This window comes from Enhydra lutris, unplaced genomic scaffold (genome assembly GCF_002288905.1).
Source record: "Enhydra lutris kenyoni isolate GAN:26980312 unplaced genomic scaffold, ASM228890v2 scaffoldscaffold69, whole genome shotgun sequence".
Taxonomy (NCBI): domain Eukaryota; kingdom Metazoa; phylum Chordata; class Mammalia; order Carnivora; family Mustelidae; genus Enhydra; species Enhydra lutris.
This window is the reverse complement of record NW_019154153.1, coordinates 5,598,915-5,626,729: the sequence shown is the minus strand read 5'-3', so window position 1 is coordinate 5,626,729 and position 27,815 is coordinate 5,598,915. Positions and strand designations below refer to the sequence as shown.

The window sequence follows — 27,815 nt, the reverse complement described above, 5'->3', positions numbered from 1 at the left end:
AGCAAAGGTCATACAATAGGTGGTAAAATATTCATGTTCTTGGGTGATGAGTTTTTACTTTGTTTTCCTGGGGAGGTCCTGGACTCCTCTGGTCCAACAAATGCCTCTGGCTTTCCGGAAGCTTCTGTTAGTTGAGGCAGCGGGACAACTTCAGCTGCCTGCTGCAGAGAGCCCTGCTGATCACCCGAATTCTGAACCTGCTTAGTGAGGCCACATTTTATTTTGTCTGTAGTGTCTTCTTTGATGATCAGCTCTGCCGAAGGTGAGAGAAGACAGAAAGAACACATGTTCAGATGTGAATTATATTCTCACCATTAGACTGTAAATCACTTTGGGAAAATCCTGGTTGTAATGATATGAAAACAGACATTCTATGTGCTTTACAAATGAATAATGCTTAGACTAATGCCAGTGCTTATTCTAAGCACTTTACATTTATTAATTTCTCTGATCCTTTCCACAACCATAGAAAATAGACATTATTCCCTTTCTCATAAATGAAAAAACTGAGACACAGAGTGGTTAACTAAATTGCCTAAGGGCCCACACATGGTAAATGGTAGAGCCAGAATTTAATCCCAAGCAACCTGAACCTGGTGACCATAAACAAAACCATGAGGCCATATTGTATATAAAAGATAACTGCATAATGCTGTACCCTGCCTGACAAAAATTCAAAAGGTAGTTATAGATCGGGCAGAGGAGGACACAGTGAAAGGAAAGAAAGGAGGAGAAAGGGAATTGAAGGCAGAAGAAAAGTGGAAATTCGTGATGATAAGGGGGCAAGAAAGAAGCAAACCCATGAGTCTCCTGAAACAGGTTAAATCTCACAAGTGAGAAATGGCTGGCTAGTAGTGATGTAGTCAGAATAATTATCCAAGGTTGAGTTCAGAGAAATTGACAGGAATCCTCTAGAGATACCCAAGCCCTGGACTATAGGAGGAGGACTGGCTATTTGAAGGGCTGTACCTTTTACGTCCAAGTGATGATGCCCTTGAACCTTGGCCTTCCGAGTCTCAGAGGGGAGACAGAGACTGGCTTTCCTCAGGGTCTGGGGCCTGGACCGTGGTTTGAGATTCCGTGGCTCATGAATCCAAGCATGCTTGAGGGCCTGGTCAGGGGTCATGCGAAGAGAAGGTTCCCATCTATATAACAAAGCCCAGCATGGGTTATTGTTTTGCTTCCCTTTCTAATGTTGAAAACATTTTAAAAGACCCCAAAAAAGAACCTAAATAAAATATAATAAAAATAGTTCATTCTTAAAGAACCCATTTAAACCATATTATAACTCAAAGATATCATCGTAGAACAGAGATTACAACATATAAAAATACCTGGAAGCGATTATCAAGACAATCTTTGTGTGAAATTTGCATGACAAACCAGGGAATATATTAGAGCCCAAGTCTTCCAGAGTTCCTAGGATTTCTTGCTCAAGAAATATTATAGAAAATCTTAACCATATCTTAACCAATCTTAACCATCTCAATAAACTGAGATCAAAACAAAGAGAGGCTTAATTTCAAGTTCCAAACTACAAAATCTGGGCCTTCAAATATATCATACACAACATTACAGAGTGCTAGAATATTAATATTATAAGGAGATTTGGGTATAATCCAGCCAAACAAAAGGCATCTGACAGAACCTTCAATATTGAATCCTGCCATTCTGGAGTATTTTTAGTGACAAGGAGCTTAGTCACAGAATTAGCTATTCCAATCTTGATAAAACCAATTCTTCAAAGTTCGTTTTTACTGATCCAAAATTCACACTTCCCAGGAACTTTTACACTAGTAACTTTGACCCAGGTTCTAATTTTACCCATTAACATTACAATAGTCTTCCCTCACCCGTGGGGGAATGCATTCCACCCCCGTGGATGCCTGAAAGCACAGATAGGATAAAACTCCACATATACTATGTTCTTTCCTATACATACATACCTATGATAAAAATTTATAAATTAGGCACAGCAAGATATTCACAATGATAACTAATAATGGAATAGAACAATTATAACAATATACTATAGTAAAAATTATGTGAATGTGGTCTCTCCCTCTCAAAATATCTTCTAGTGCTGTACTCACCCTTCTTATGATGTGAGATAATAAAATGTCTATGTGATGAGATGAAGTGAGGTGAATGACAGAGGCTGGGTGATGTAGTGCTAGGCTAGTGGTGGCTTTCTGACAAGACATCAGAAAGTCCATCTGCATCTGGACTGCAGTTGACCACGGGTAACCGAAGCCACAGAAAGCAAAACTGGGGCAGAGGTGGGGGGTGCCTATTGTATACAGAATGAGACAACTAATCTTTTATGTCACAATCATCCAACTATCCAAACACTTGTACATCACTACTAAGTGTGGTCCTTTAATAGGGTTGTCACCTTCCTAGATAGGAAATTTCAGCTGTTGTCTTACTGGTGTCCATCATGCTGGGAATAGCTTCTAACTGCAGGTAGGTGGCATTAATATTCTAGATTTATAAGGTCATAAGCAACTCAAGCTCCCAGTTCTTTTTCAAATGAACTGCTGCTGAGCTATAACTCCCCTCTCCTGAATTTCTCAAGTTGGCCTACAAAAACTTGACATAGGACTTTACATATACCCCTATTAAATTTAACTCAAAATGTTTAGTCTGTCATTCCAAAAATTTGTTAATTAGGGGGAAAAAAGGATAAGGTAATAGGCCCCATTAGCTTGATCACCTCTTGCAAGTTGTAAGCAACCAGCCCTTCACACTAAAAAAGAAAATTTCTTTCTTGGTTCTGAGCTGTGTTCTGGATGGTTGGGGTTTCTAGATAATTCATCTCCGTCTCAGTAGTGAGTTTCTGTCACTTGTTAATGCACATTCATTCTGTAGCCTCAGCAAAAGGCTGGGGCAGGGGGATGGAGGTAATAGATAGGATCCTCCTCTAGCTCCATTCTTAAGATGAGTAGCATGACTCTCTAGTTGGGAAAACTTCCAGCAGTACTTGGTGGCCTATCTGCTGAGCCAGTAGCTTAATTCCCAGAGTGCACAAATACAAGAAGAGTATGTTGCTAAAACTACTCCATCCCACTGGAAGAATGAGAGAATATAAACATATGGTTTCAAAAATGCTCAACAATTATAGGATTGATACAGCTAAAAAGGCACCTTAGGAATACTTCATTATAAAGAGAAAGAAACTGAGACCCAGAGAGAGACAATGACTGACCAAATATCACGTGGCTAATCTATTTGCCATTTAGTGGAGACACACTTGCAAAACCTCTTTTAAAAGAATGACAAGAGCTAGTGTTTTTGAAACACTAGGCATTATTCTAAATGCTTTATGTACTATTCCTTTTTTTCACTATAACTTCATCGAAATACAGAACCTAATTTCTAAGAGTCAAAACTAGCATATAGATTCTTAAAAAAAAGCTGTACATAATAAATGCTTTATAAACCATCCCTTCCCTAATCCTTTAATTTAGGCTGTGAATCCTAGGGGAAGGAGGGGCAGAAACCATACACTGGGTGTGTATGCAAACAGTTACAACATGCAAGAGGTTTACCTCAGTTCCTGAAGCAGAAGCTATTTAGAACTGGCCTACAACTTTGCTGCCTAGGCAGTCTGAGAACAAGAAGGCAAACTCTATCCACACACTAGTCCAGGGTAAGTCATTGAGCCTCAGCTTCCACATCTCAAAACGGAGCAAATCCTCTGCCCTGCTAATCACCCAGGAACAGAAGAGAACAGTCTGATGAGGGAAAGTATTCTACAGACTCTCAAGCTCTATGGTCAGTATTTTTTATTTTTATAACTATGTTCCAGCCCCAGACTTTTCACCAGCAAACATGTGGGAAAATACATTGTTTTAAGAGGAAACCCAGAGGCAAAGACACCCTTGCAAACTCACACCAAACACCTTCTGAGAAAGTCCAGGAAGCTGGTGTCGTAGGTTTTCAGCACCACCGTGAGATCCTTGGAATCTGGGTATCTTTTTTTCCCCCTGTTGTTGGTCATATTTTTAGGAAAACCTTTGGAATCTTTAGAGATACAACATTCTGTGTTTAGTTCCATGTGTTAATATACATTAGTCACATCAAGCTGTTCACTCAACCATGCTGTTTCTTGGAGGGGTCTTTGCAGCTCTAGATCTGTCCTACACTAGCCCCCTCCTCCACACACACACACATGACTTCCATCTCAGACGGAAAGAGTCCTATGTAGATTATGCAATGAATGCAATTAAACTTTACAATTTTCCCCCCATTCAATATGTTCTGAGCCTCCTTCCCACCTCCCCAAATCAAATGGCTTAACCTTAACCAGGGTACAATAATAATTATAATGAATAATAATAATATAATAATAAAATAAATCTGAAGTGACAAAACCACTCAGCTCTAAAAAAAAAAGGTATTGTCTATTCTTGGATTATCTATGCCATTGTTCCTTTCCCACTAACCCAATAAAATAAGAATATGGAAGTACAGTAAGAAAGTCATTGTAGGAGAATCATCTGCTTTCAGAACTCTTTTATAAGCCACACAAGCAAATTAATCTCATTACTTTTTTATAGCCACATCAAAATTCTGTCCATAAATTGGAATGATTAAACTTGGTTTGTTGCTTAAGACACAGCTTGGAAATTACTTCTTTCAGTTATTTTGATTGATTAAAACTCTCACCAAATGTATTTATCATGCCTAGAAAGAAGCCCTGGAGATAGCTCCAGAAGTTTCCCTAAAATATTCTGTGCAATGCTTTGAAGGTGAGGTCACTCGTCTGGACATCATGTTCAGAAAAGTTATGCATGTTTAGAAAAAGTGACCACTTATGCTCACACCTTGTAAATCTGCATATGGATGGATGTGAATATACACACACAGTTTGTTTACACATTATACTGACACCTCACAAAAACTCAGTGGGGGTCACATGACATATTCTAGAAGGTGCATAATGAAGCCCTTCTATTACTTTTGTAATCAGTGCAACATGTGGGGCCTCAAAAAGAACATCTGCTCACACTGAATTCCTAGAAGAGACCACGAATTTGTATAGGTGTGTATAGACAAACATGGGTATGTGTATTTACAGACATAAAAATGAGCTGGGAATATTGCATAGGGCATAGGTACTGTGAACTCCTACAAACCCCTTTTCCTTTTCGACTATGACACCAGTGCTCCCATTGGATCCTATGTTGCTCTTTTACAAAAGACTGAATATTCAGGCTCACATGCTCCTAAAGTAATCACTATGTAATTGTTTTTCTTGTACAGTTTTCCTCACCTCTCTGACACTCCCCCATATTTAATAAATCTTTATCTCTCCATCCCCTTCTTGTGACCTGGAGCACCTAAATATCTTACTGCCTTTGAAGCAACATCACTTTGCTGCTAACAGGGGGTGTAAACTACAAGTAGTTGGGAGTTGAGGAGCTGTTGGCAGCCCAAATCTGGGGAAGGGAGAGTCAAGAGTTGAAGTGAACTAAGTGTTTCTCAAACTTATCATAAGAATCACAAAGATCATTTGTCAAAAACATACAGACTCTTGCACCCCACCTCAAATCTGCTATATTATAGGTTACACAGGAAGATCATAAAAATTAGCATTTTTTCGTGTCTCCAACTGATTCTTATAATCACATAAAGTTTGGGCAATGCTGAAGAAGATGCCCATACCGATAAAGCCCTTTCTTATGCAGGAATTGAAGTCATGTGGATATTGCTACCAAAACCACATCATTATTCTAAAGCCTCACTGATGATAAAAACCATTCTCTATGAACCAGACCCTCTTACCAAGATGCCCTATATCCCTTTACTTTCAGTGTCCTTCACAATGTATAATCTTAAATTTAATGTTATAGGCTTAAGATGTAGCTCTTCCCACAATGCCTTTGGCAAGAGGGAACAACAATATCCTCTTTTCTTTCCCTAAATCCTTTGAAATTCAGAAGGTTAAATTAGAAGTGGTGAATGCTAAAAGCATATCTGGGGTTAAAAGGCCAGTTCCATTGTTCTATGTATGTTACAAACAAGTCAGCTAGATCTTCCTGCCTGCCATCAGACTTCTCTAGAAGAAGGGTTAGTGCATGGGCACTGCTCAAAGACAGCCAGGATGCTGACTGTGCCCAAAGGGAAGGTTTTGAAGCTCCAACCACGACTACAAGATGATGTCTCAACGATTTAACCATTAGAATGGCAAGGGATAACCAATCAGAAATGATGATAACTTTGGTACTGAAACAGGGTCATGGAGGCCTCTCTGCTTGCCAGGGCTTAAACTTTTAGTTTCTGGATAATGGTGTGTCCAACAGGTCCTGGGAAAGAGGCCAGGGAACCTGTCGCTGTGGAAGGGGCTTTTTACCAAATGGTGCAGAAGTAGATTACATTTTAATCCCCACATGACTGAACTAATGTATACTGACTGACCATCAACATGACTAAAACCTTTTTGTCCAGGAATCCCCCATTAGGGTATTTTTAACTCTTTTATTTTATTTTTTTTAAAGATTTTATTTATTTGAGAGCGAGACAGTGAGAGAGAGCATGAGGGAGGAGAAGGTCAGAGGGAGAAGCAGACTCCCCATGGAGCTGGGAGCCCGATGTGGGACTCGATCCCGGGACCCCGGGATCATGACCTGAGCTGAAGGCAGTCGTCCAACCAACTGAGCCACCCAGGCGTCCCTTAACTCTTTTATTGATAGGGCAAGCTGTGGAAAGAAAGTAAGAGATTTGCCCCATTTTGAAGGCACTCGAGTGGAAATAAGAGGTGAAAGGGCTAAGGAATGATGGCAATTCCATAACCAATAGAAGCCTATGAACTATCCTGATGAGACTGGCTGGTCAGATATGTCATTCCAGATGGTGCAGAGCCCCTATCTGTGTCTATCTCATGTCTGGCTTCACTCCACTTGGCCGAACTTCTAGTCACTATGGATTTTTCTACATAATAAACCCTTAGGTTTTTGTGGGTCTTTAAAAGGATTTTAGATATGGGACTGACTTTATCTATTTGTACATAATGCCCTGGAAGCCCTGCCTCAGTTGGACCTTGTTGATCTACCTGTCCATCTCATACAGCACCAGTCAAATAGAAAGGCAGAGGATCAGAAAATCCAGAGCCTGGGAACTATGATGGGGGGTGGGCAGCATGGGGCCATGGAGGAGGCTTAATTCCAGCAATTAGGTAACTGTCCTATACATAACTAGCAAGTCACAACATGTGCACAGCCAAACTGTTCTAACAGCATTTACCCATTTTATAGCAAAGTTGTGATGATTCTGGCATAGAAAAGATTTAGAGGATTAAGAGATTTTCAGCAGGAAAGAATGATGTTTCAATAATCATAAAATGTAGCAAAGAAATTTCCCACTATTCTTAGAAAGAAGCTTCTGTTCTTTGACTTCCCTGCACAGTACATAGTGTGAAGGGGCAAGCTGCTTGCAGAAGTAAGGAGAATTTACAGGAAAGGGCATCCTTATAGGCTTTGAAGTTTCAATTTCTGCTGATAGATCTTCTGAGCAGGAACCTGGTCATTTTTACACCAAGACCTCCTTCCCAATGTGACTCCCCCATCCCATTTCCATCGTGCTTTCTGGTACCACTTCTCAGCAGCTTTTTCCTTTTCTAGCAGAAGTTCCTAGTCACAGCTTGCCTTTGGGATGGGCCAAGGGCAAGAGCACTGAATGATATTTAGGTATGGGGGGGTACCTCCAAGGTCTATGAGACTTCATCATCACAATTGGAGAAAGAGCATTAGACCTGGGACTTACCAAAGAATGTCTGTCTCCTGGAAGCCGTCTGAATGAAGTGGGTTGGTGGCAGGCCCAGCACCTTCAACAAGTACAATGCAGTGGGTTCACTCTTGTGGAGTCACACATTAGAGCTGGATGGGACTTTGGCCAAATTTTGCTTCTACAGATAAGGATCCGGGGATATTAAGTGATAACCTCAAGCCAATGAGAAAAAGGACCAGCGCATAGGTCTTCTGACTCCTAATTTAGGGCTCTTAGAGTATCCCGAGCATCACTATCAGTCATGTTATTCTAAATAAGCATTAAGACCAACTGGAGGTAGCCAACTTTTTTTTAATTGTTTTTTTTTAATTTTATTTTTTATAAACATATAATATATTTTTATCCCCAGGGGTACAGGTCTGTGAATCGCCAGGTTTACACACTTCACAGGAGGTAGCCAACTTTTAATGGCGGCCAGATCTCAGTGTCAGAATAAATAAACCATTGTATGTGCTGACCACCCTTGAATTAAGGAATGACATATCCCAACTCTGAGAAGTGGAAATCACCAGATGAGTATCAGTCCACTATATGAGAAAAGAAATGTGCACCACCTACTTATTCACCTTTACCCACTGCAGCCTATAGGGATACACAGAGACAGAACACAGGTGTCATCCTCAGCCCTGGGTTACCTATCCTTGCAGCTGGGTTCCCAGCCACATCCATGCACAACCCTATCCTATCCTCCTCCTCCTCCTCAGTCTCAGTGACACTGAGATCAGGAGGAAGCTGAATCAGTTCTGGGCCAGGGAGACCTCAACCCAGATCCATACTCCCCCATTCTTCTTGGTATTAGAAACAGGATTAGTTCAGGAATGCTTCATTAAATCATTCATCATCAACCTTAGAAGCCAAGTACTCTGATCATCTCATTTTAGAGTGGTCCAGAAGAGAGGAACTGACTTGCCCAAGAGAAAGGGCTCAGACTAGGCTCCATTTTCATGATTCCCAGGCCAGTGTTCATTCCATCATAGATATCATTTATAACTACTATCACCTAAATTATTTTAATACTTATTAGTTTCAATCATGAAATGAAAGTATGTTTAATAATTCTCAAGTTTATGTGTGTGTCTCTCTGACCAGCTGTTACTTTGAGTCGATCTAGAAAATAGAAATTTGGGATGGATAGATAAACAGATATTAGATAGATAATTAGAGAGACTAACATACACACACACACACGCATATATATATACATATGTATATGTATATGTGTATATATATATATATATGGAGAGAGGGAAATTAGATCTTTGTTCATAGTCAAAATATCTTTGTTCACTGGTATAATCCTAAAATATGAAATTTCTAATATTTTAGGGTTATTTTCTCCTGTTTTGTCTAATTTAGTTCCATAACACAATGCTTTAAAGAATAATACATAGTAAATCATCATACAATGAGTCTTTTTTTAATATTATATTAGTCACAACACAGTACATCATTAGGTTTTGAGGTAGTGTTCCATGATTCATTGTTTGCTTATAACACACAGTGCTCCATGCAATCCATACCCTCCTTAATACCCATCACGAGGCTCACACATCCCCCCCACACCCCTCCCTTCTAAAACCCTCAATTTGTTTCCCAGAGTCCATAGTCTCTCATGGCTCATCTCCCACTCTGATTTCCCTCCCTTCATTTTCCCCTTCCTTCTCCTAGTGTCCTCCATGCTAGTCCTTATGTTCCACAAGTAAGTGAAACCATACGATAACTGACTTTCTCAGTTTGACTTAGTGAGTCTTGGAAAGACTTCTTATTGGAAGATATTCTTTCCAGAAAGCTGGGATAGTGAATGACTACTGACTGAACAATACATAGATTTGGATAGGTGTCATCTCTGGTTTTTACATTTGAAAGACTGCTATAATAGTTTCATTTTAAAATGTCACTATTCTAGCAGAAAGAGAAATTAAGAAAACAATTGCACCAAAATAATAAAATACTTAAGAATAAACTTAACCAAAGAGACAAAAGATGAAAAAATGCTTAACATCACTAGCCATCAGGGAATTACAAATCAAAGCCACAATGAGATACCACCTTACATCAGTTAGAATGGCAAAAATTAACAAAACAGGAAACAACAAATGTTGGTGAGGATGCAGAGAAAGGGGAACCCTTTTACACTGTTAGTGGAATGCAAGCTAGTTCTGTTTCCACTCTGGAAAACAGTATGGAGGTTCTTCAAGATGTTAAAAATAGAGCTACCCTATGACCCAGCAATTGCACTTTTAGGTATTTACCCCAAAGATACAAATGTAGTGAAAAGAAGGGGCACATGCACCCCAATGTTCATAGCAGCAAAGTCCACAATAGCCAAAAATATATTTTATTTATATGTATATATAATATATATATATAGTGTATATATATATAAAATCAGTAATATATATATATACAAATATATATATATATAATAAAGTGTATATATAAATAAAATCATATATATATCTCACAATGGAATATTACTCAACCATCAGAAAGGATGAATATCTACCATTTGCATCAATATGGATGGAATTGGAGAGGATTATGCTGAGGGAAATAAGTCAAGCAGAGAAAGACAATTATTATGGTTTCACTCATATGTGAAACATTAGCAACAGCATGGAGGACCATAGGGGAAGGGAGGGAAATCTGAAGGAGAAATTAGAGATGGAGACAAACCATGAGAGACTATGGACCCCGGGAAACAAACTGAGGGTTTCAGAGAGGAGGGTCATGGGGGGATAGGGTAACATGGTGATGGGTTTAAGGAGGGCACGTGTTGTGATGAGCACTGGGTGTTATATGCAACTAATGGATCATTGAACACTACATCAAAAACTAATGATGTACTATACAGTGCTAACTGAACATTAAAAAAAAAAAGACCTGTACTCTGAAAACTCTAAAACACTGATGAAAGACATTGAAAACAACACAAACAAATGGAAAAATATTCCATGTTCAAAGATTAGGAGAATAAATACTGTTAAATATGTGTGTGTGTGTGTGTGTGTGTATTCTATACTATCCAAAGCAACATATAGATTTAATGCAATCATTATCAAAATACAAACAGCACTTTCACAAAATTAAAACAAATAATCCCAAAATTTATATGGAACTGCAAAAGACCCCAAATAGGAAAAGCAATCTTGAAAAAGAAGAACAAAACTGGACATCTCACAATCCCAGATTTTAAGATATACTATAAAGGTGTAGTAATCAAAACAGTACAGTGCTAGTGCAAAAATAGTCACATGGATCAAAGGAACCAAATAGAAAGCCCAGAAATAAACCTATGACTATATGGTCAATTAATCTTTGATAAAAGAGGCAAGAATATGCAATGGAAAAAAGACAGGATTATACCAGCGAACAAAGATACTTGGACTATGAACAAAAATCTAATTTCCCTCTCTCTCTCTCTCTCTCTCTCTATTATATATATATATACATATACACATATTTATTTATATATTTTATATGTATAAGTATATATAGTATATATTTATGTTAGTCTGCTTAATTATCTAATTTCTACCTATTATCTATCTATCTATACATCTATACATCCCAAATTTCTATTTTCTAGAACGACTCAAATGGTGTTAAGAAAACCGGACAGCAACATGCAAAAGAATGAAAATGGACCACTTTCTTACACCATACACAAAAACACTTAAAATGGATTAAACCTAATGTGAGATCTGAACCCATAAAAGTCCTAGAAAAGAGCATAAGCAGTAATTTCTCTGACATCAGCCATAGCAACATTTTTCCAGATATGTCTCCTAAGGCAAGGGAAATAAAAGCAAAAATAAACTGCTGGGACTACATCAGAATAAAATACTTCTTGCACAGCAAAGGAAACAATCAACAAAACGGAAAGACAACCTACCAAATAAGAGAAGATATTTGTAAAGGACATATCTAATAAAGTGTTAGTATCCAAAATAGATGAAGAATTCACACAACTCAACATCTAAAAAATAAATAATCCAATTAAGAATGGACAGAAGACATAAAAAGATATTTTTCCAAAGAAGACATACAGATGGTCAACAGATACATGAAAAGATACTCAATATCACTCATCAGGGAAATGCAAATAAAATCCACAATGAGATGTTACCTCACACCTGTCAGAATGGCTAAAATAAAAAACACAAGAAACAACAACTGTTGGCAAGGATGTAGAGAAAAAGGAACACTTGTGCACTGTTGGAGGGAATGCAAACCGGTGCAGCCACTCTGGAAAACAGTATGGAGGTTCCTCAAAAGATTAAAAACATAATTACCATATGATCCAGTAATTCCATTACTGGGTATTTACCCAAAGAATACAAAGGCACTAATTTGAAAAGATAAACACACCCTTATGTTTATTGCAGCATTATTTACAATAGCCAAATTATGGAAACAACCCAAGTTGTCCATCAATAGATGAATGGATAAAGATGCGGGGGTTGTGTGTGTGTGTGTGTGTGTGTGTGTGTGTGTGTATTTAGAGAGAGAGAGAGAGAGAGATGTATACATATAAGAAGATGTGGTGCATATATATATTATGGTATATATATGGATGCGGTATACATACATATACAAAGATGTGGTGTGTATATATAGATGTGGTATATAGATACACAACAGAATGTTACTCAGCTACAAAAAAGAATGAAATCCTGCCACTTGCAACAACATGGATGGATTTACAGAATATAATGCTAAGTCAGAAAAATACAATATAAACAGAATATATGAACAGAATATAATGCTAAGTCAGTCAGATAAACACAAATACCATACGGCTTCACTTATACTCAGAATTTTAAAAACAAAACAAATGAACAAAGATAAATGAGACCAAAAAAAAAAAAAAAAAAGACCAGACTCTTAATTATAAAGAATGAGTGGTTACCAGAAGGGAGGTGAGCGGATGATGGGCGAACTAGATGAGGGGAATTAAGAATACACTTATCAGGGTGCCTGTGTGGCTCAGTTGGTTAAGCATACAACTCTTGAATTTGGCTCAGGATGTAAGCTCAGGGTCATCAGATGGAGCCCTATGTTGGGCTCCATGCTGGGCATGGAGCTTGCTTAAGATTCTCTCTCTCTCCCTCTGCCCCTCCCCATCCCACCCACCCTCGATTCAGGCTTGCAAGTACATTCTCTCCCCCAAAAAAATAAATAAATAAAAATAAAAGGAGTACACTTCTCATGTTGAGCACTGAGTAATCTATAGAATTATTGAATCATTACACCTGAAACTAATATATCACTGTATGTTAATTATACAAGATTTTTGAAATGATTAAACAATAAAAACAAATAGAAATAAAAAATAAAATGTCACTTTCATAATATGGTGGAAATCTCATCCTCTGCAACTACTTAAATGTATGATAAAAATGTTTGATGTTAAGGCAAAAGTGTACAGAGGTGCACGTAATTCCAAAGATACTTTTAGGGAACACCCAACAACAACAAAAAAGCACACAGGCCACTGCCCTACAATGACTGTGATGCAGCCCAGTGTTTGGGAGGGCAAGCTAGCTACTATCCCGTGGCACCTCAGCCCTCCCCTCACCTCCATGATGCAGGCCAGCTGCTCCACTTCATTCTCCCCAGGGAACAGAGGGTATCCGGTGTACAGCTCAGCCATGATGCAGCCCAGGCTCCACATATCAATGGCCATGTTGTAGGGATGGCCCAGGATCACCTCTGGGGATCTATAGAACCGGCTTTGGATGTAGGTGTACACTGGGAAAGAAAGAGAACCAGCATGTAAAATCCTTCTCTCCAAAACACACTTCTCCAGTATACCTTCTCAGGTGAAGGTAGAGGATAACTAAGACTCCCCTCCCCTTTTCACTCTCCAGGCTTTGCAGGGAGATGGAAGTACAGCTGACCAGCACTTTTTTTTTTTGAGATTTTATTTATTTATTCGACAGAGAGATCACAAGTAGGCAGAGAGGCAGGCAGAGAGAGAGGGGGAAGCAGGCTCCCTGCTGAGCAGAGAGCCCGACGTGGGGCTTGATCCCAGGATCATGATCTGAGCCAAAGGCAGAGGCTTTAACCCACGGAGCCTCCCAGGAGCCCCTGACCAGCACTTCTGAGTCAAGGTACATGTATAATCTCATCAAATCTTCACAGCAACCTGATTATTATATGGTGTTACTATGCTCACTTTATTGGTCAAGAACTCTTAACGTAGGCAGTTCTAGGGAAGGACATTTAAGTCAACCAAACTGTATTAAAAAAGGAAACAGATTAATATAAAGCTAAATTTTCAAACTATCATGTTAATTTTGGGTAGCTATCTTCTGTAAGTATTGTGATTTGGCAAGGAAAGAGTCATAGTAAAATGGAAAAAGAAACACGCAAAATGTGTACTCTCCTAGTGTGTCTTCAATATATTATGTGCATTGTGTTGTATAACATATAGGAGGAAGGGGCCCCAGAGTCTCAACAGATGAAGCTGTACAGAAGACAGTACGGTGGGGAGCCTAGATTTTTTAGAGGTGAGGAAACGGGACACTATAGTTACTTCCGCAAGCTAACATTCTTTACCTAGATGCTGGCAGGGCAAGGATTCTGTAGTCACTTCTCTGTTGTTTGGATTGGTTACAGTAAAAAACAACAATTTTGTGATTTAAAACAAAGTAAAGATATAACAAAAATGACTTTTACATGCTGCCTATGTACAAAATGCATTTGAGGTACCTTGCAATCAAAGGACATATATACCCAGCATAACTTTGAAAAACAGATTTAATGGACACTCCTATAATCCTTAACGTGTGGGTGGCTCAGTCAGCTAAGCGTCTGCCTTCGGCTCAGGTCATGATCCTAGGGCCTGGGATCCAGTCCCTCATTGGGCTCCCTGCTCAGCGGGGAGCCTGCTTCTCCCTCTCCCTCTGCCTGCCACTCTCCCTGCTTGTGCTCTCTCCCTCTCTCTCTGTCAAATAAATAAATAAAATCTTAAAAGAGAAATCTTTACCATGTGCCAGGCACTATTCCAAGTGCTTTATAGAAAGCAACTCTCAGTCTTTCAACAATCCTGTGAAGCAGGTGCTATTACTGTCTCCATCTTAAAATGAGAAAACTGAGGGATACAAAGATTCAGGAAATTATCAAGGTCATTCAGGGATAAGTGGCAGAGCTGGGATTTGAACTCAGGCCGTTCAAGTCTAGTATCCATACTCTATACAACCTCATGGTTAAAATAAAGATAAAGGGAACTCAAAAGATACAGAAAGGGGGAAATGACTATCCATAAGCAAGGACAGGATCATTACAAATTCTGTTGGGAGCATCCTGGCAGCCAAGGCAAGAGGCTGCACAGCTTTCGTGGCTGAGAAGAGTAAGCAGATGGGTACTCTGTGGGAGGCAGCCTGTTTTCTAGCTGGAATTTCTTATGGGTTCCATACATAAAAGACGTGTGTCTTCAAAAGTAGTACTGCAGAATATGTGGAAACAACCATCTGGTAGTCTTTTCTTTGGCCTCAGGAGGCTTCCTCTGACATGCCCTGCCACCTTGAAGGCAGGTCCCAAGCGCCTCTTTGCTATGCTCCTAGCACAGTCTGCCCATACTCATAATCACTGTACCTGTTACCTTCATATCTTTGTTTCTTCCACTGAACTGTAAGCAATCAGAGCACAGGACATGTTTGGTTTTTTTGTTCCTGTAACCAGAATGGTAACAGACCTAGAGAAGATACTCCATCAGCGTTTATTAAATGGTATATGTTCTTGCCTTCAAACTTGATAGAAGTCAAAAGAAGAGGCACTTAAATCAAGTTGAGTGATGTTTGTGCAAATGTACCCCAATGCTGTTTTCTGCATTCTAGCTTGGGAGAAAATATAGTCTTGAGAGCTTAGGGCCGTGAATCCCAAACCTCAGAATGGCTGTGTGTTCTACAGTGCAGACTGCTGGGGTCTCCCCCAGAAATTTAGATTCAGTACATCTGGGGTGAGACCCTGGGAGCTGTAAATTTTCAGAGGCCTCTAGTAATTTAGATGCACATCTAGTTAGTTTGGGGGGTCAGGGCTCTGGGGTAATTCCAGATACAGAATTTAAGAGCTGCAAAGGACCCTTGTAGAATTTGAGTCCAATCTTCTCATTTTATAGATGAGGAGACTTAGGTTCAGAGAAGTGAAACACCTTGTTCAAAATCACACCAGCAATTGTTATGGCTGAACCCAGACTAGAACCCAGGTGACCCCACATCAGAAGTGGTGCTTCAGTAAGTGAAAGAAATCACAATAGGAAAATTCAGAAAGGGAGCAGAATGGGCCTACCTTTCTGGTGTTCATAACAACTTGATCCAAAGTCAATGACTTTAACAGAGACTTGGCCCTTTTGGTATAACACTATATTCTCCTAGAGAGAAGGAGAAAGACAGATGTCAGGTTTTAATAATGTTGCTCTACACACGCTACTTACCAGAATGCCTGCCATCCTCTGGGAACCAGTTCAAAACGTGACTAGCTCCAAGCTGGCCTCCTCCCACATCTCCAGACACCATGTTCTCCCCACTCCTCTGACTCCATTCAATCTGCGGTCTGTACCTCTTATTTTGACCCAGCATTGGTTGCCTGGCAGTATTTCTTTTGCACATATTTTGTCTCCTTCCCCATAGAGAATGTGTAACTCCTGAACCCTATTTTTATCTCCTTAGCACCTGACTCTATCTCTTGCTTGTATAAGGCCTTAGAAATATCATTGACTAAATCTAATGTTTCCAGTAAATGTTCCTCCAATATACTGATATGTCAGTAATGGATCAAAAAAAAAGGCAATAATTCAATTTGAGTTATGATTCTTTCACTGACTTTGGGGAAAATGTGAAACCAGGGTGGTTAAGGAAGCAGAGCTGGGCTTTCCTAGCATGAGGGTGTACTACCTAGGGCTGGAGTTTAAAGTAACAGTCATGTTTTCACAGTTCTCAATATCAGATGAAACGACTATCATGAGTATCAGATGAATTAGTTGTTTACTGAGTCCCTTAACTTTCTAGATATGACCCAGCAGGCCAGGTCTGAAGCCTCTGGCACCACAAATCAAGAAAGTACAAATTTAGTCCATATTCCTTTCCTAAAGAATAGCTATATTAACTGGAAGACTTCAATCAGCAAAAGTCTGTAAAAAGCAGACATTACTGGTGTGTCTCCAGACCAATGCAAAGGTTCCGTAACTGAATGGCATAGGCCTTCCCATCATATTGACAGAATATAGCTCTAGAGAGGGGATCGATGCATCAAGCCATAGCGGCTCATCAAAACTATCCTTTGAGTCAATAACTCCTTGAATCTTTTTAAAAAAATTTTAAATTCAATTAATTTACATATAGTCTATTATTCGTTTCCAAGGTAGATTTCAGTGGTTCATCAGTTGTATATAACACCCAGTGCTCACTATATGAAGTGCCCTCCTTAATGCCCATCACCCAGCTACTGCATTCCCCTACACCCCACCCCTCTCCAGCAGCCCTCAGTTTCCTATGATTAAGAGTCTGTAATGATTTGTCTCCCTCTCTAATTTTTCTTGTTTTATTTTTCCCTCCTTCCCCTATGCTCATCTGTTCTGTCTCTTGAATTCCACATTGAAATCATATAATTGTCTTTCTCTGATTGACTTATTTCACTTAGCATAACACCCTCTAGTTTCTTCATCCACATAATTGCAAATGGGAAGACCTCATTTCTTTGATGCCTGAGTAGTATCCACTGTATATATAAACCACATCTTCTTTATCCATTCATCTGTCAATGGACATCTGGACTCTTTTTCCATGTTTGGCTATTGTGGACATTGCTGTTCTAAACATTGGGGTGCAGATGTCCCTTCACAACACTACATTTGTATCTTTGAATAACCCCCCGATTCTTGATCTACAATCACCAAGCCCTCTCCTGGTTGCATGCACACTTTTCTACTGGGTATGTATATTCTAGTTTACTATTTCTCAAAGAAATCCACTAAATTTCCTTGCTTAGGGTCAGTCTTCTAAGCCCAAAACCATGGATGTAGTGACCCTTTGAAGTGACAAAGCTGAGGATTAGGAACTTGAATGTGTAGAATAAAACAATGTATCACCAGTCTTGTGAGACTCCACCAGTAAGCCCTGAGAGAACATCTCTATCTTGTCAATACTGGATTGTAAAAATATCCCAAATTTGCCCAATGAGTTACAGTTTTTTTAAAAAAATATATTGTTTTTATATGGAGGTTCCTCAAAAAGTTAACTGTGGAAAGAGCCAAGTTGCCCTTCAACAGATGAATGGATAAAGAAGATATGGTCCATTTATACAATGGAATATTACGCCTCCATCAGAAATGATGAATACCCAACTTATGGACGGGACTGGAGGAGATTATGCTGAGTGAAATAAGTCAAGCAGAGAGAGTCAATTATCATATGGTTTCACTTACTTGTGGAGCATAAGGAATAACACGGAGGACATTGGGAGAAGGAGAGGAGAAGTGAGTTGAGGGATATTGGAGGGGTAGACAAACCATGAGAGACTGTGGACTCTGAGAAACAAACTGAGGGTTTTGGACGGGAGGGGGTTGAGGAGTTGGGTGACCCCGGTGGTGGGTATTAAGGAGAGCATGTATTGCATTGGAGCACTGGGTGTGGTGCATAAACAATGAATCTTGGAACACTGAAAAAAATTAAATTAAAAAAAATAGATCTACCCTATAATCCACCACTGGATATCTACCCCAAAATACAAAACACTAATTCAAAGGGATGTATGCACCCCTATGTTTATAGCAGCATTATTTACAATAATCAAATTATGGAAGCAGCCCAAGAGTCCATCAACTGATGAATGGATAAAGAAAAGGTGGCATATATATATATATATAATAGAACATTATTCAGCCATAAAAAAGAATGAAATCTTGCCATTTGGATCAATGTGGATGGAGCTAGAGAGTATAATGCTAAAGGAAATAAGTGAGATGGAGAAAAATACCATATGATTTCACTCACATGTGGAATTTAAGAACCAAAGCAAAAAAAACAAGAGGAAGAGAGAGAGAGACAAACCAAGATGTTTCTTAACAGACTCTTAACCACAGAGAACAAACTGATGGCTATCAGATGGAAGGTGGGTGCAGGGATGGGGGAAATAGATGATGGGGATTAGAGAGTACACTTATCATGATGAGCACCAGTGTGGTATGGAAATGTTGGAGTCAATATATTGTACACCTGAAACTGATATAATGCTGTATAAACTATACAGGAACAGAAAACAATAAAAAATTAACTGTTTCAGGGAGCGTGAGGAGAAGGGAGGGAATGAGGAAAATTTAAGGGATATTTACATATCTGTGAGAGCCATGTTGTTTTTGGAACCAGCTCCTGATTGCCTACTTCACACCCTTATCCCTTTCCCCTAGCTACCTCCCCACACTCCTCAAGTCTGCAGTCATTAAGCCTTCTAACAAGCATTTATTTGTTGACTACCATTACTATTGCCAGGTACCATGATAGATCCTGGGAATTAAATGGTGAGAAGACATGGCCCCTGACCTTGGGGGAGCTTGCAGTTAGTGGAAGATAAAGAAAGCATCCCTACATAGCAACCAGAGCAATAATAGAGCTAAGAATAGAACACCAGCAGGACATGTGGGAAGGGCACGTCATTTGGAGCAAAGGATTTGCTGTACCCTAGGACCAACTCAGAGTACAGTGGATAAAGTCAGGGTTTAGTACAGAGGTTCTCCATCTACCTACATAACATATGTCTCTGCACACCCCTAAGCCCCCTGTAGGAAAACCCTCAGACCTTCCTGCTCCCGTCTGTCTTGATGATAAACCATTGCCCTGATGATGATAAAGCATTGCCCTGGTATCTGCCCCTTAGTCTTCACCGCATTGTTCTTGGCTTACACAACATAAAAACATAACTCCTTGGCTCCTGCCCTGGAGCCTTGGTCATGATGGCTTCCCAGTTACCACTGGAGAACAGAATGGGGCGAACCATTTCTGAGGGTGGGAACCCGCTCCCTTGGCAGGACAGAGCTTGTACTCACAGGCTTGAGATCACAATGAATGATTTTCTCTACGTAAAGCATTTGCAAACACTTCAAGACAGAGAGGGTGAAGCGCCGAACTATCGACAGACTGAAGCCTTGAAAGCTATTATTCTTCATCAACTCATATAAGTTGATTCTGAAAAAGGGAGAGAAAGTGAGGTGTGTGTATCAGTGCAGAAGATATACTGCTGAGTTTGAGCCTACAAGCAATCCCATATCACCTGGTTTCCCTCTGGGAGTAGGCAAGCCTCAGACCAGAGGCAGGGCTTTCCATGTCCTACATACTCAACTTTTCCCATGATTCTTGGGGGAACTGGTGTGAAGCTCACTGTGCTGGCCTCTCAGATGTCCCCTTGTTTCTTATGTGGCAATATCATTTAACCACTTTGTTACACATGTGGGTGTTAAAAGGTTGGGCCAAACTTCTGAAATATTCGTAGTTTCTCAGGCCCTTCGAAGAGATCCAGGAATTCCACCACCCAAACAAGTGGCCACTCCTACCCCCCAAGCTAATAAGGCTATCTAAAACATCTAAAGGTTCCTGATGGTAAGGGGATAAGAGAGTGGGCAGGCGGGGGTTAAGGCAAATGGAGAAACCCTACCCTATCTAAAGTGAGCCTGGATGCTTGGTCCCATCCAACTGTAGCCTTGCAGAAATGATTTACTCTTGCTAGATTATCCTAAATTTTCTAGACAGGCAGAAGCCTGCACTATTGTATAAAAATCCTTTTATATTATGTGAAATCTGATGACTTACAAATATTGGAAATAAATGCAAAGCATTTTAACAAGAAAAACGGTTCTGTGGGCTACCAGTTTGTGACTCTGCAAACTGTTAAGATGGGGAGAGGAGGGAAAGAAGGGCACAGCCCAGAGACAACTCTGCATCAACTTCTTCCCGGTTTCTCCCGATCTTCCATTTCTAAGCCTTCTTGAACTCTGGAAGTATTTAGGAAGCCATTTATTCTTGAGGAGTACAGGGGAAATGTGAAGCTCTAGCCTCATCCTGACTAGCTGTGTGACCTTGGGAAACTCCTAACCTCTCTGGTCTTTGGATTCTCCCTCCGCACTCCTGTCCCTCCTCACTTATCAAAGTTCTCTTAAATACAATATATCTGACTGTGACTGTGAGTAATGGTCTAAAAAGGCATCCTGGCTTGTTCATTTTGACAGAAGAAAGATAATTCACCTCTGCATACTGGAAAGTGGACCACATTTTGTAGTCATCAGAGATGCTGAGAAAAGTATCAGTGTTGCTTCTGATTCAAATTTACCTGGTTCCTAGAATTTTACTAACAGCAGCGGTGTCATGGGAGCACCAAGCTACCAGCTCAGTGAATCCCAGAATACTGAGCCCCTGAGAGTCTACCCTAATTATGCCCCTTTGCTAAATTCTTTCTGGGCTTTTGGTTTTGTTCAAATTATGGAAGATGATCTTCTCAGAGAGACAATTAATTAAATTAGCATGCCCTTCCAATTAGCACACCCTTCTGGCTCCAATATTCAGAAAGGTGATGCTAATCTATTTCAGTCAGATTCTGTTTCCTGACCAAAAATATCTGCTCCTATCCTTATTTGCTCAAAATCAAAGTCCTTTACCCCCCAGGAACACTAGCTGCCTGCTCCCTTGGGTTCCAAACTCAGCACCACAGGATTATAAAGCCAGTGAGTGGGGACATGGTGGCAAAGAATAATCCCTTTCAATATATTTCTGTTTTAGTCTTGAGGGAAGAGGACTTGTATTGGTTATGTCACCCAGTTTGCACCCAGAACTGAGGCAGCACACCCTAAGTATGCTGGCAGGCGACAGGTGTGACTGAGGGATGGGATGAGATGGGCAGCTTTGTGTCAGCTCCATTGGCTCCTTGCCCATCGTGTCCACTCTAATCATTAAAAGCCCACATCTAGAAAAACCTAGTGTCCTGACCTCGAAGTTTCTCTTCTGTCACCTTAAGCTACTTTTCAAAAGAAAATAAATTAAAAGAAAAAGCAGCTGACCCCAGGAGTTCAAAGGAGATGCAGAGATGATTGCGAAAATAGAAAAAGTCCTTCATGTGCACCACATTGTGGGTGTTGTCTTTGTCCTTCCTTCTGAGAGCTTCCAGGATCTTCAGCTCCACCAGGGCCTGGTGGTGAAATCTGAAGTGGCAGAGGAGTGGCAGGGAGGATAGGGAATGGGGACAGAATTCACAGTGTCATGTCATACTGTAACAGTTAGCCACTTTCTCCAGCCCCTCCCCATCACCCCAACAAGAGTCCCGGGGGTGAGGGTAGAAAGCACTAAAAGCATCATATTCTTGCCTCCTCTTTGCCCCATTGTGGAATCAGATAATTAGAGAAAGAGGAAAGGACAAGGAAGATCAGAGGAAAAGGCAGAATCAGGAAGGGTTGGCATTGTGAAGGGGCCAGAATCATGCAGACCACCCCTCCCATGGCCTAGGCCGTCTATCAAACCACACCTCTTCTTGTTCCTGATGATTTTCAAGGCCACCAACTCATTGTTTTTGTGATCCAAGCACTTGGCCACCTGTCCAAAGGACCCTTTCCCAATCATCTCCAAAACCTCATAGCGGTAGGCAATGTGGTCATGCAGGACCTGCAGAAGCCAGAACAGGGTAAGGAACAGAGCCATAGGCTCTGGGGCTTCCCTGATAGTGGTGTCCCTGTGTCAGGCCCTGGTTTACCCCTGGGGGAACTTTCTGAACTGCACCAGGTGTTTGTGCAACTCCCATCCTCCTCTCCTTACTGCTGCATTGGTCAGGTGGCTGCTCAGATCCCAGGCTACCAATGTGGCGTCAGGAAGGTCCCACAAGGCTCTATCCATGTCAGGCAGTGCAAAGAACATTGGATGGTCTTTAGAAAACTTGGGTTCTAGGGATGCCTGGATGGCTCAGTCGGTTAAGTGTCTGCCTTGGGCTCAGGTCATGATCTCAGGGTCCTGGGATCGAGTCCCACATCAGGCTCCTTGCTCAATGGGGAAACTGTTTCTCCCTCTGCCTGCCTCTCCTCCTGCTTGTACTCACTCTTTCAGACAAATAAGTAAAAAAAAATATTTAAAAATAAAAAATTTTAAAAAAGAAAAACTGGGTTCTAGCCCCAGTCCTGCTATCACCTCTGGTTTTCTGCCTATGTGGGAACCTGTAAAGTTAAGATGAGTGAACAAAGTAGTTCTAAGGTCCCTTTCAGTTTGGATATTTCATAAATCTTGAATGCAGCTGAGCAGCAGGCTCAGTTTGGGGGAAGTTCTATTTCAGACCCTGGATGTGTCTCCAGCAATCAAAGAAGGCTTCCTGTCTGTTCTGCCTCTTCCTGGTCAGATCTGGTTCCCCTCTTGACTTACCCAGATTTAATTCTAATGTGAGAGTTAGCAGTACAGAACTTGAACCTTTCTCAACTAAGAGGAGAAAGATTTTCCAAGAGCCAGAGTCACCCATGTCCCTCCATGGTCTGGGAACTAGAGAACAGGTATTTATTCAAAGCAACAGGAAATTTTTAATTTAAAAGACTTTATCTCCCTATCTTCAGACAAGTCACTTTCCCACTCTGAACTGAGTGCCCTCATCTGTAACTGAAGGTCCTAGATAAAAACCTCTAATGCCTTCCAGTTCTGAAAATCTCTGATTCCCAGTTTTGCACTCAGGAATTTGGGAGAGGTAAAAGACGTGTTTGTACACAAGTCCTCAGGGTGTGTCTGTGATTCTGTGCTGCTGGTTCATTTATACAGCAAGAATCAGGACCATGCGTATCAACAGGTACGTTACTAATACGTGGACGTGGATTACCCTACTTGCAACGGTTTGTCATGACAATGTACAGGGAAAGGGTAATGGACAAGTTCTGCACCTGTTGGCATAAAGGTATTTTGCACAGGTCACCAATTTGGCTGTATCATAATTATTCATCTACATGTCAACTTTGACATTGACTGTTATTACTTGAGGCCAGGAACCAGGTTGTACTCATTTCTATAGTTCCTTTTATATTTCCAGAGTCTGGCACATGCTCAAGCATATGATAGGTTCTCAAACAGCTAATAATGGCTGACAGAATAGAAATGAGAATGCAGTTGTGCTGCTTGTTTGGGAATTGGCATGCACTGGAATGAAATGGAGATGGAGATTTTGATTATGCAGTGAGCATGCATTATCCCCGTGCCTGCCTCCACCAGTAACATTGCTCCCTAGTACTTGAGACTGAGGAACTGAACTGCAGTGAATTAATATAAAGGTACTGCTGACATTGCTGGGGAATTTCCCAGAGACTCGACGCCCAGGTAGGGTCAGGGTGGAGGAGCTAAAGGTGTCCAGATGAACTGGAATCAAGGTTTGTATTGGAGATTCTTAACCAAGGATCCCTTAACAATCCACTCCTCTTTGAAACTTTATGTATGTTCAGGATGCATTTTCTAGAATGAGGACTTATAGCATATATCAGATTCCCAAAGGGATCCTTGGCCTAAAAATGTTGAGAACCAGGGCACTAGATGGAGAATCTGTGCCAGAAATTCTAAAGCCTTCCTTCTCAGAGTGTGACCCAAGGACCAGCCGTGTGGGCATTGCCTGGAAACTTCTGAAAAAGGCAAAATCTCAGACTCCACCCCATACCTGCTGTATAAAAATCCACATTTTTAACAAGATCTCCAGGGGAATTGTGTGCATAGTAAAGCTTGAGACACACGGCTCTAAATACTCCTAAGAAATATGTCTCTTCTCTGAAGCCATCGAAGACCAATCTTGTCTTCTTTAAATGTAACCACATTGTGAGGAATTGTCCAGAGGAGGAAATTCCCAGCAGCCTAGTAACCTGGTGGACTAAGCATCATGTATCTGGACATTTTCAGAAGTGGAAATTGCTTTCTAAGGCAAAAGAGACACTTTCCACTGCCCAGATTTTGCCTTCAGGCTGATAAGAGGCACTATCCTGGTTAACCCCAGAGATGCAATCAGAAGAGGAGAAGGAGAGATCCCCTTCCCAGGATCCATCTCTGGGAAATTGAAAGGAGTCAAGGACTGGGTGCCAGGGACTACAGTGACAAGAACTTTTTTTGGTTGTGGAGAAATGGCATTTAAAATGAAATAGAAAGAGGTCCATGTGTGGGATTGTATGGAGGAGACAAAAAAGAGGATGTTGTGGAGACTGCATTTTTCCCCTGGAGTCTGGCTCTTCCAATGGGTACAGGGATATGCAGAAAAAGAACCTGTGGGAATTTGCTCAGGATGCAAGCCTGTTCCCCAAATACTCTTGGAGAAAAATCAGTACTCTGTTAGCAGAGTAGTTTGTATATTAATTGCATGTTTTCCCATTTTTAAACATGACATTTCTTTGGTTTAGCACCTACTAGAATCCTTCAGGATGCCTAGTTTGAGATGTATCATCACCAAATGTTATTTCAAAAAAAAGAAAAAACCCACACATTTTTTTTTTCTTTCCAGACTACTTCTTGTCCCTGAGCCCCAGGCCCCTGGAGTTACCACGACATATTTCCCCATCACCTTTATATAGGAGCCGTGTTCATCATCAAAACTCGTTTTGCTGAACTTCTCAGGAGTCACGTGGAGCTTCTCTGCTTCAAGCCCCAGGAACCACAGCTCCGTGTAGCCCAGGATTTCACTTTGCTCATATGAAGATAGCTCATTCTTAAAAAACTTAAGAGCCTCTGTGTGAAAGACACTATAGTTGTCAGTTGAGGCAATGTGGGGATTTGTGCAGGGTCCTGATGATGGCGCACCTTCTAGCTCATGAGCAGTCACTCCTGCCCTCAACTACGTGGCTTACTAAGGACCATGTGTCTTGAATCTCACAGGTAGAAATGTAAAGGATAAATGTTAAGGTGTTGTGCTGATTCCAACAAATCAGGAGGGAAACACAAAGGAAAGGAAAGAGAGAATTTAGCCCCCAAAAGCTATGGGTTGCAGCAGCATGGGTAAAAATTTCAGGAGGTAAAGCTGGTGTCAACAGTAGTATGAAACTACTGACAGCAGTTTCCAAGTTGATATGGTTTGGGGCTACACAGTTTTTCCCAAGAGGGTTTGCAAACTATAATGTCTTCAAGCGCCAGGCAGGTTACTAAAGTGCAACTTTAAAGGCCCAGGAGGTATTACCCACTCAAATCTGCAGCTCGGACTGCAAGGAAGAAACTTGTGTTTGCTCTTCTGCACCCTCTTCTGGCCAGCCCCCATCAGGTGTTTGGTGTTTGGTGTTTGGTTTGGCATCAGGTGGGGTGGGGTTCAAACTTTAAGGGGTTACATTGGAGAGTGCCGGGAGAGAGTCCTGAGGATTGGGAGTGGGAGGGGAAGGCACCATGTTATTTGACAAACCGCTGAAGAGTTGGAGAAGGAACTGCCAGGAGGAAGAAAGACATAAGAGACAAGACCTTTGTGAAGGGCAGTCATGTGAAAGCTATGTAAGGCATATTCTTAGCCCTGAAGACAGAACCAAGACCTAAGACAGCAAGGAAGCAGATATGAGCTCTGTAAAGGCAGAACTAGCTCAAGATTGAAGTGGTCTCCTTGTGGGTAGTTCCTAAGATTGTTTAAGAAGAGGAAGGACAGGGGCGCCTGGGTGGCTCAGTGGGTTAAGCCGCTGCCTTCGGCTCAGGTCATGATCTCAGAGTTCTGGGATCGAGCCCCGCATCGGGCTCTCTGCTCAGCAGGGAGCCTGCTTCCTCCTCTCTCTCTGCCTGCCTCTCTGCCTGCTTGTGATCTCTCTGTCAAATAAATAAATAAAATCTTTAAAAAAAAAAAAAGAAGAAGAGGAAGGACAACAACTTAAAGGCTGTGGGTAAAGAGCTCCAAGCGTCAGATCGTGTTGGCAAAGTGGGTGTTGGTTTTCTTCCTTTGAATTCTAATAGGGGATGCATCTCTGAACCTTGTGAGGAGTCCTGGCCAAAAACTATGAGTGCTCTTTCAGGCCCAACAATAGGTAATTATAAAGGCTTCCTAGTAGGGTTCATGGGTAAACTGCCCTTCCCACACCAGCATTGGTGCAGAGCCAGTGCATGAAATCTCTGAGAAGTTGCAGTCAAGGGCTCAGGTTCCCCTAAGCAGCCATGCACTTATGCACATCTACATTTCTAACCCAGGAGCCCCTATTCAGATGCCTTCCTCAGGTACTTCTGCCAAGACCTCCTTATCAAGAGGAGGACGTGAGACATCAAGACACTTGCCCTACTCTGACTCAGTACTCAGTACATTTCCACTCTGAACCCTTCCCCTCCACCTCTCCCTCCCCCTCCTGCATAAAATGACAGGAGGCTTGTTCATCTCCCTAGGCAGTGAACTCTGACTGAGCTCACACATCTGACCTGGAGTGATGCCAGTCCACAGGGAAAATGGAACACTGAGGAGCTGGTGTTTCCCCCTGTTTATCCTCTTCCTTATATTATCACAGTAAGTGATGAGAAGCTTACTGTTACTTTCATTTTGGCTTGTTGTCTTAGTTGACTTCTCCAACACTTCGAAGCTTAGCCCTCTCTGGTTCAGCTCAGCTCAGGACAACTTGACCATCTAGAATCAACCCCCTATATCCTGCTACTTCCCAAAAGACATACCTGCCGCTGTCAGAGGCACCTTGTGCTTTCTTGGTGGTTTCTCCTCTGGCTTGGGATCTTCAGCTTTAATGCTTGAATGAAAAGGCATTTCTGAAGCCTTGAGCTCAGAGGCTGGCATCTGATTGTGACTTTGATTCTCCTGTCCAGACAAAGAGACTTGAAATAAAGGACCGATTAGACTTTTGGGTGTCACAAACCATTGATCAGTCCAAGAACACCCACATCCAGCCAGATTCTTCTCCTAGCTTTCCAGGGAGAAAATGATAATCATCAGACATCAGGTTTTCTCAGTCTTCCTTTCAAAGGAAGTATCTGTCTGACACACATTATTCTCTGTGAGGCCATTCACAATACCTTATGCAGTTGACAGCCCCAGTGACATCTTACTCCAGGAAAAAATAGGAATAGTTTTTTTTTTACTACTGC

General features: G+C 41.1%; 1 protein-coding gene across 1 annotated transcript; it reads right to left on the bottom strand.

Annotated features, from left to right (window-relative positions):
• Nucleotides 1–8: 8 nt before the first annotated feature.
• On the bottom strand, nucleotides 9–27,522 carry LOC111159806 (dual specificity tyrosine phosphorylation regulated kinase 4). The gene is made up of 11 exons (XM_022522423.1): nucleotides 27,390–27,522; nucleotides 25,333–25,496; nucleotides 22,300–22,436; nucleotides 21,839–21,979; nucleotides 19,838–19,976; nucleotides 16,087–16,168; nucleotides 13,373–13,545; nucleotides 7,768–7,828; nucleotides 3,897–4,026; nucleotides 949–1,145; nucleotides 9–238 (listed from the first exon to the last, which is right to left on the bottom strand). Exons 1-11 carry the CDS (start codon nucleotides 27,505–27,507, stop codon nucleotides 9–11), a joined length of 1,572 nt encoding a protein of 523 aa, XP_022378131.1. The 5' UTR covers nucleotides 27,508–27,522.
• Nucleotides 27,523–27,815: the final 293 nt, after the last annotated feature.

Bases quoted from the DNA above. Each gene is read 5' to 3' on its own strand.
- LOC111159806 (XM_022522423.1), bottom strand. From the start codon at position 27,507: ATGCCAGCCTCTGAGCTCAAGGCTTCAGAAATGCCTTTTCATTCAAGC. The intron at 21,980-22,299 runs GTGTGGTTTGAT...CTGCCACTTCAG, and splicing joins ATCATCAGGAACAAGAAGAG to ATTTCACCACCAGGCCCTGG. The intron at 7,829-13,372 runs GTGAGGGGAGGG...TACTTGTTGAAG, and splicing joins AGCTGGCCTGCATCATGGAG to GTGCTGGGCCTGCCACCAAC.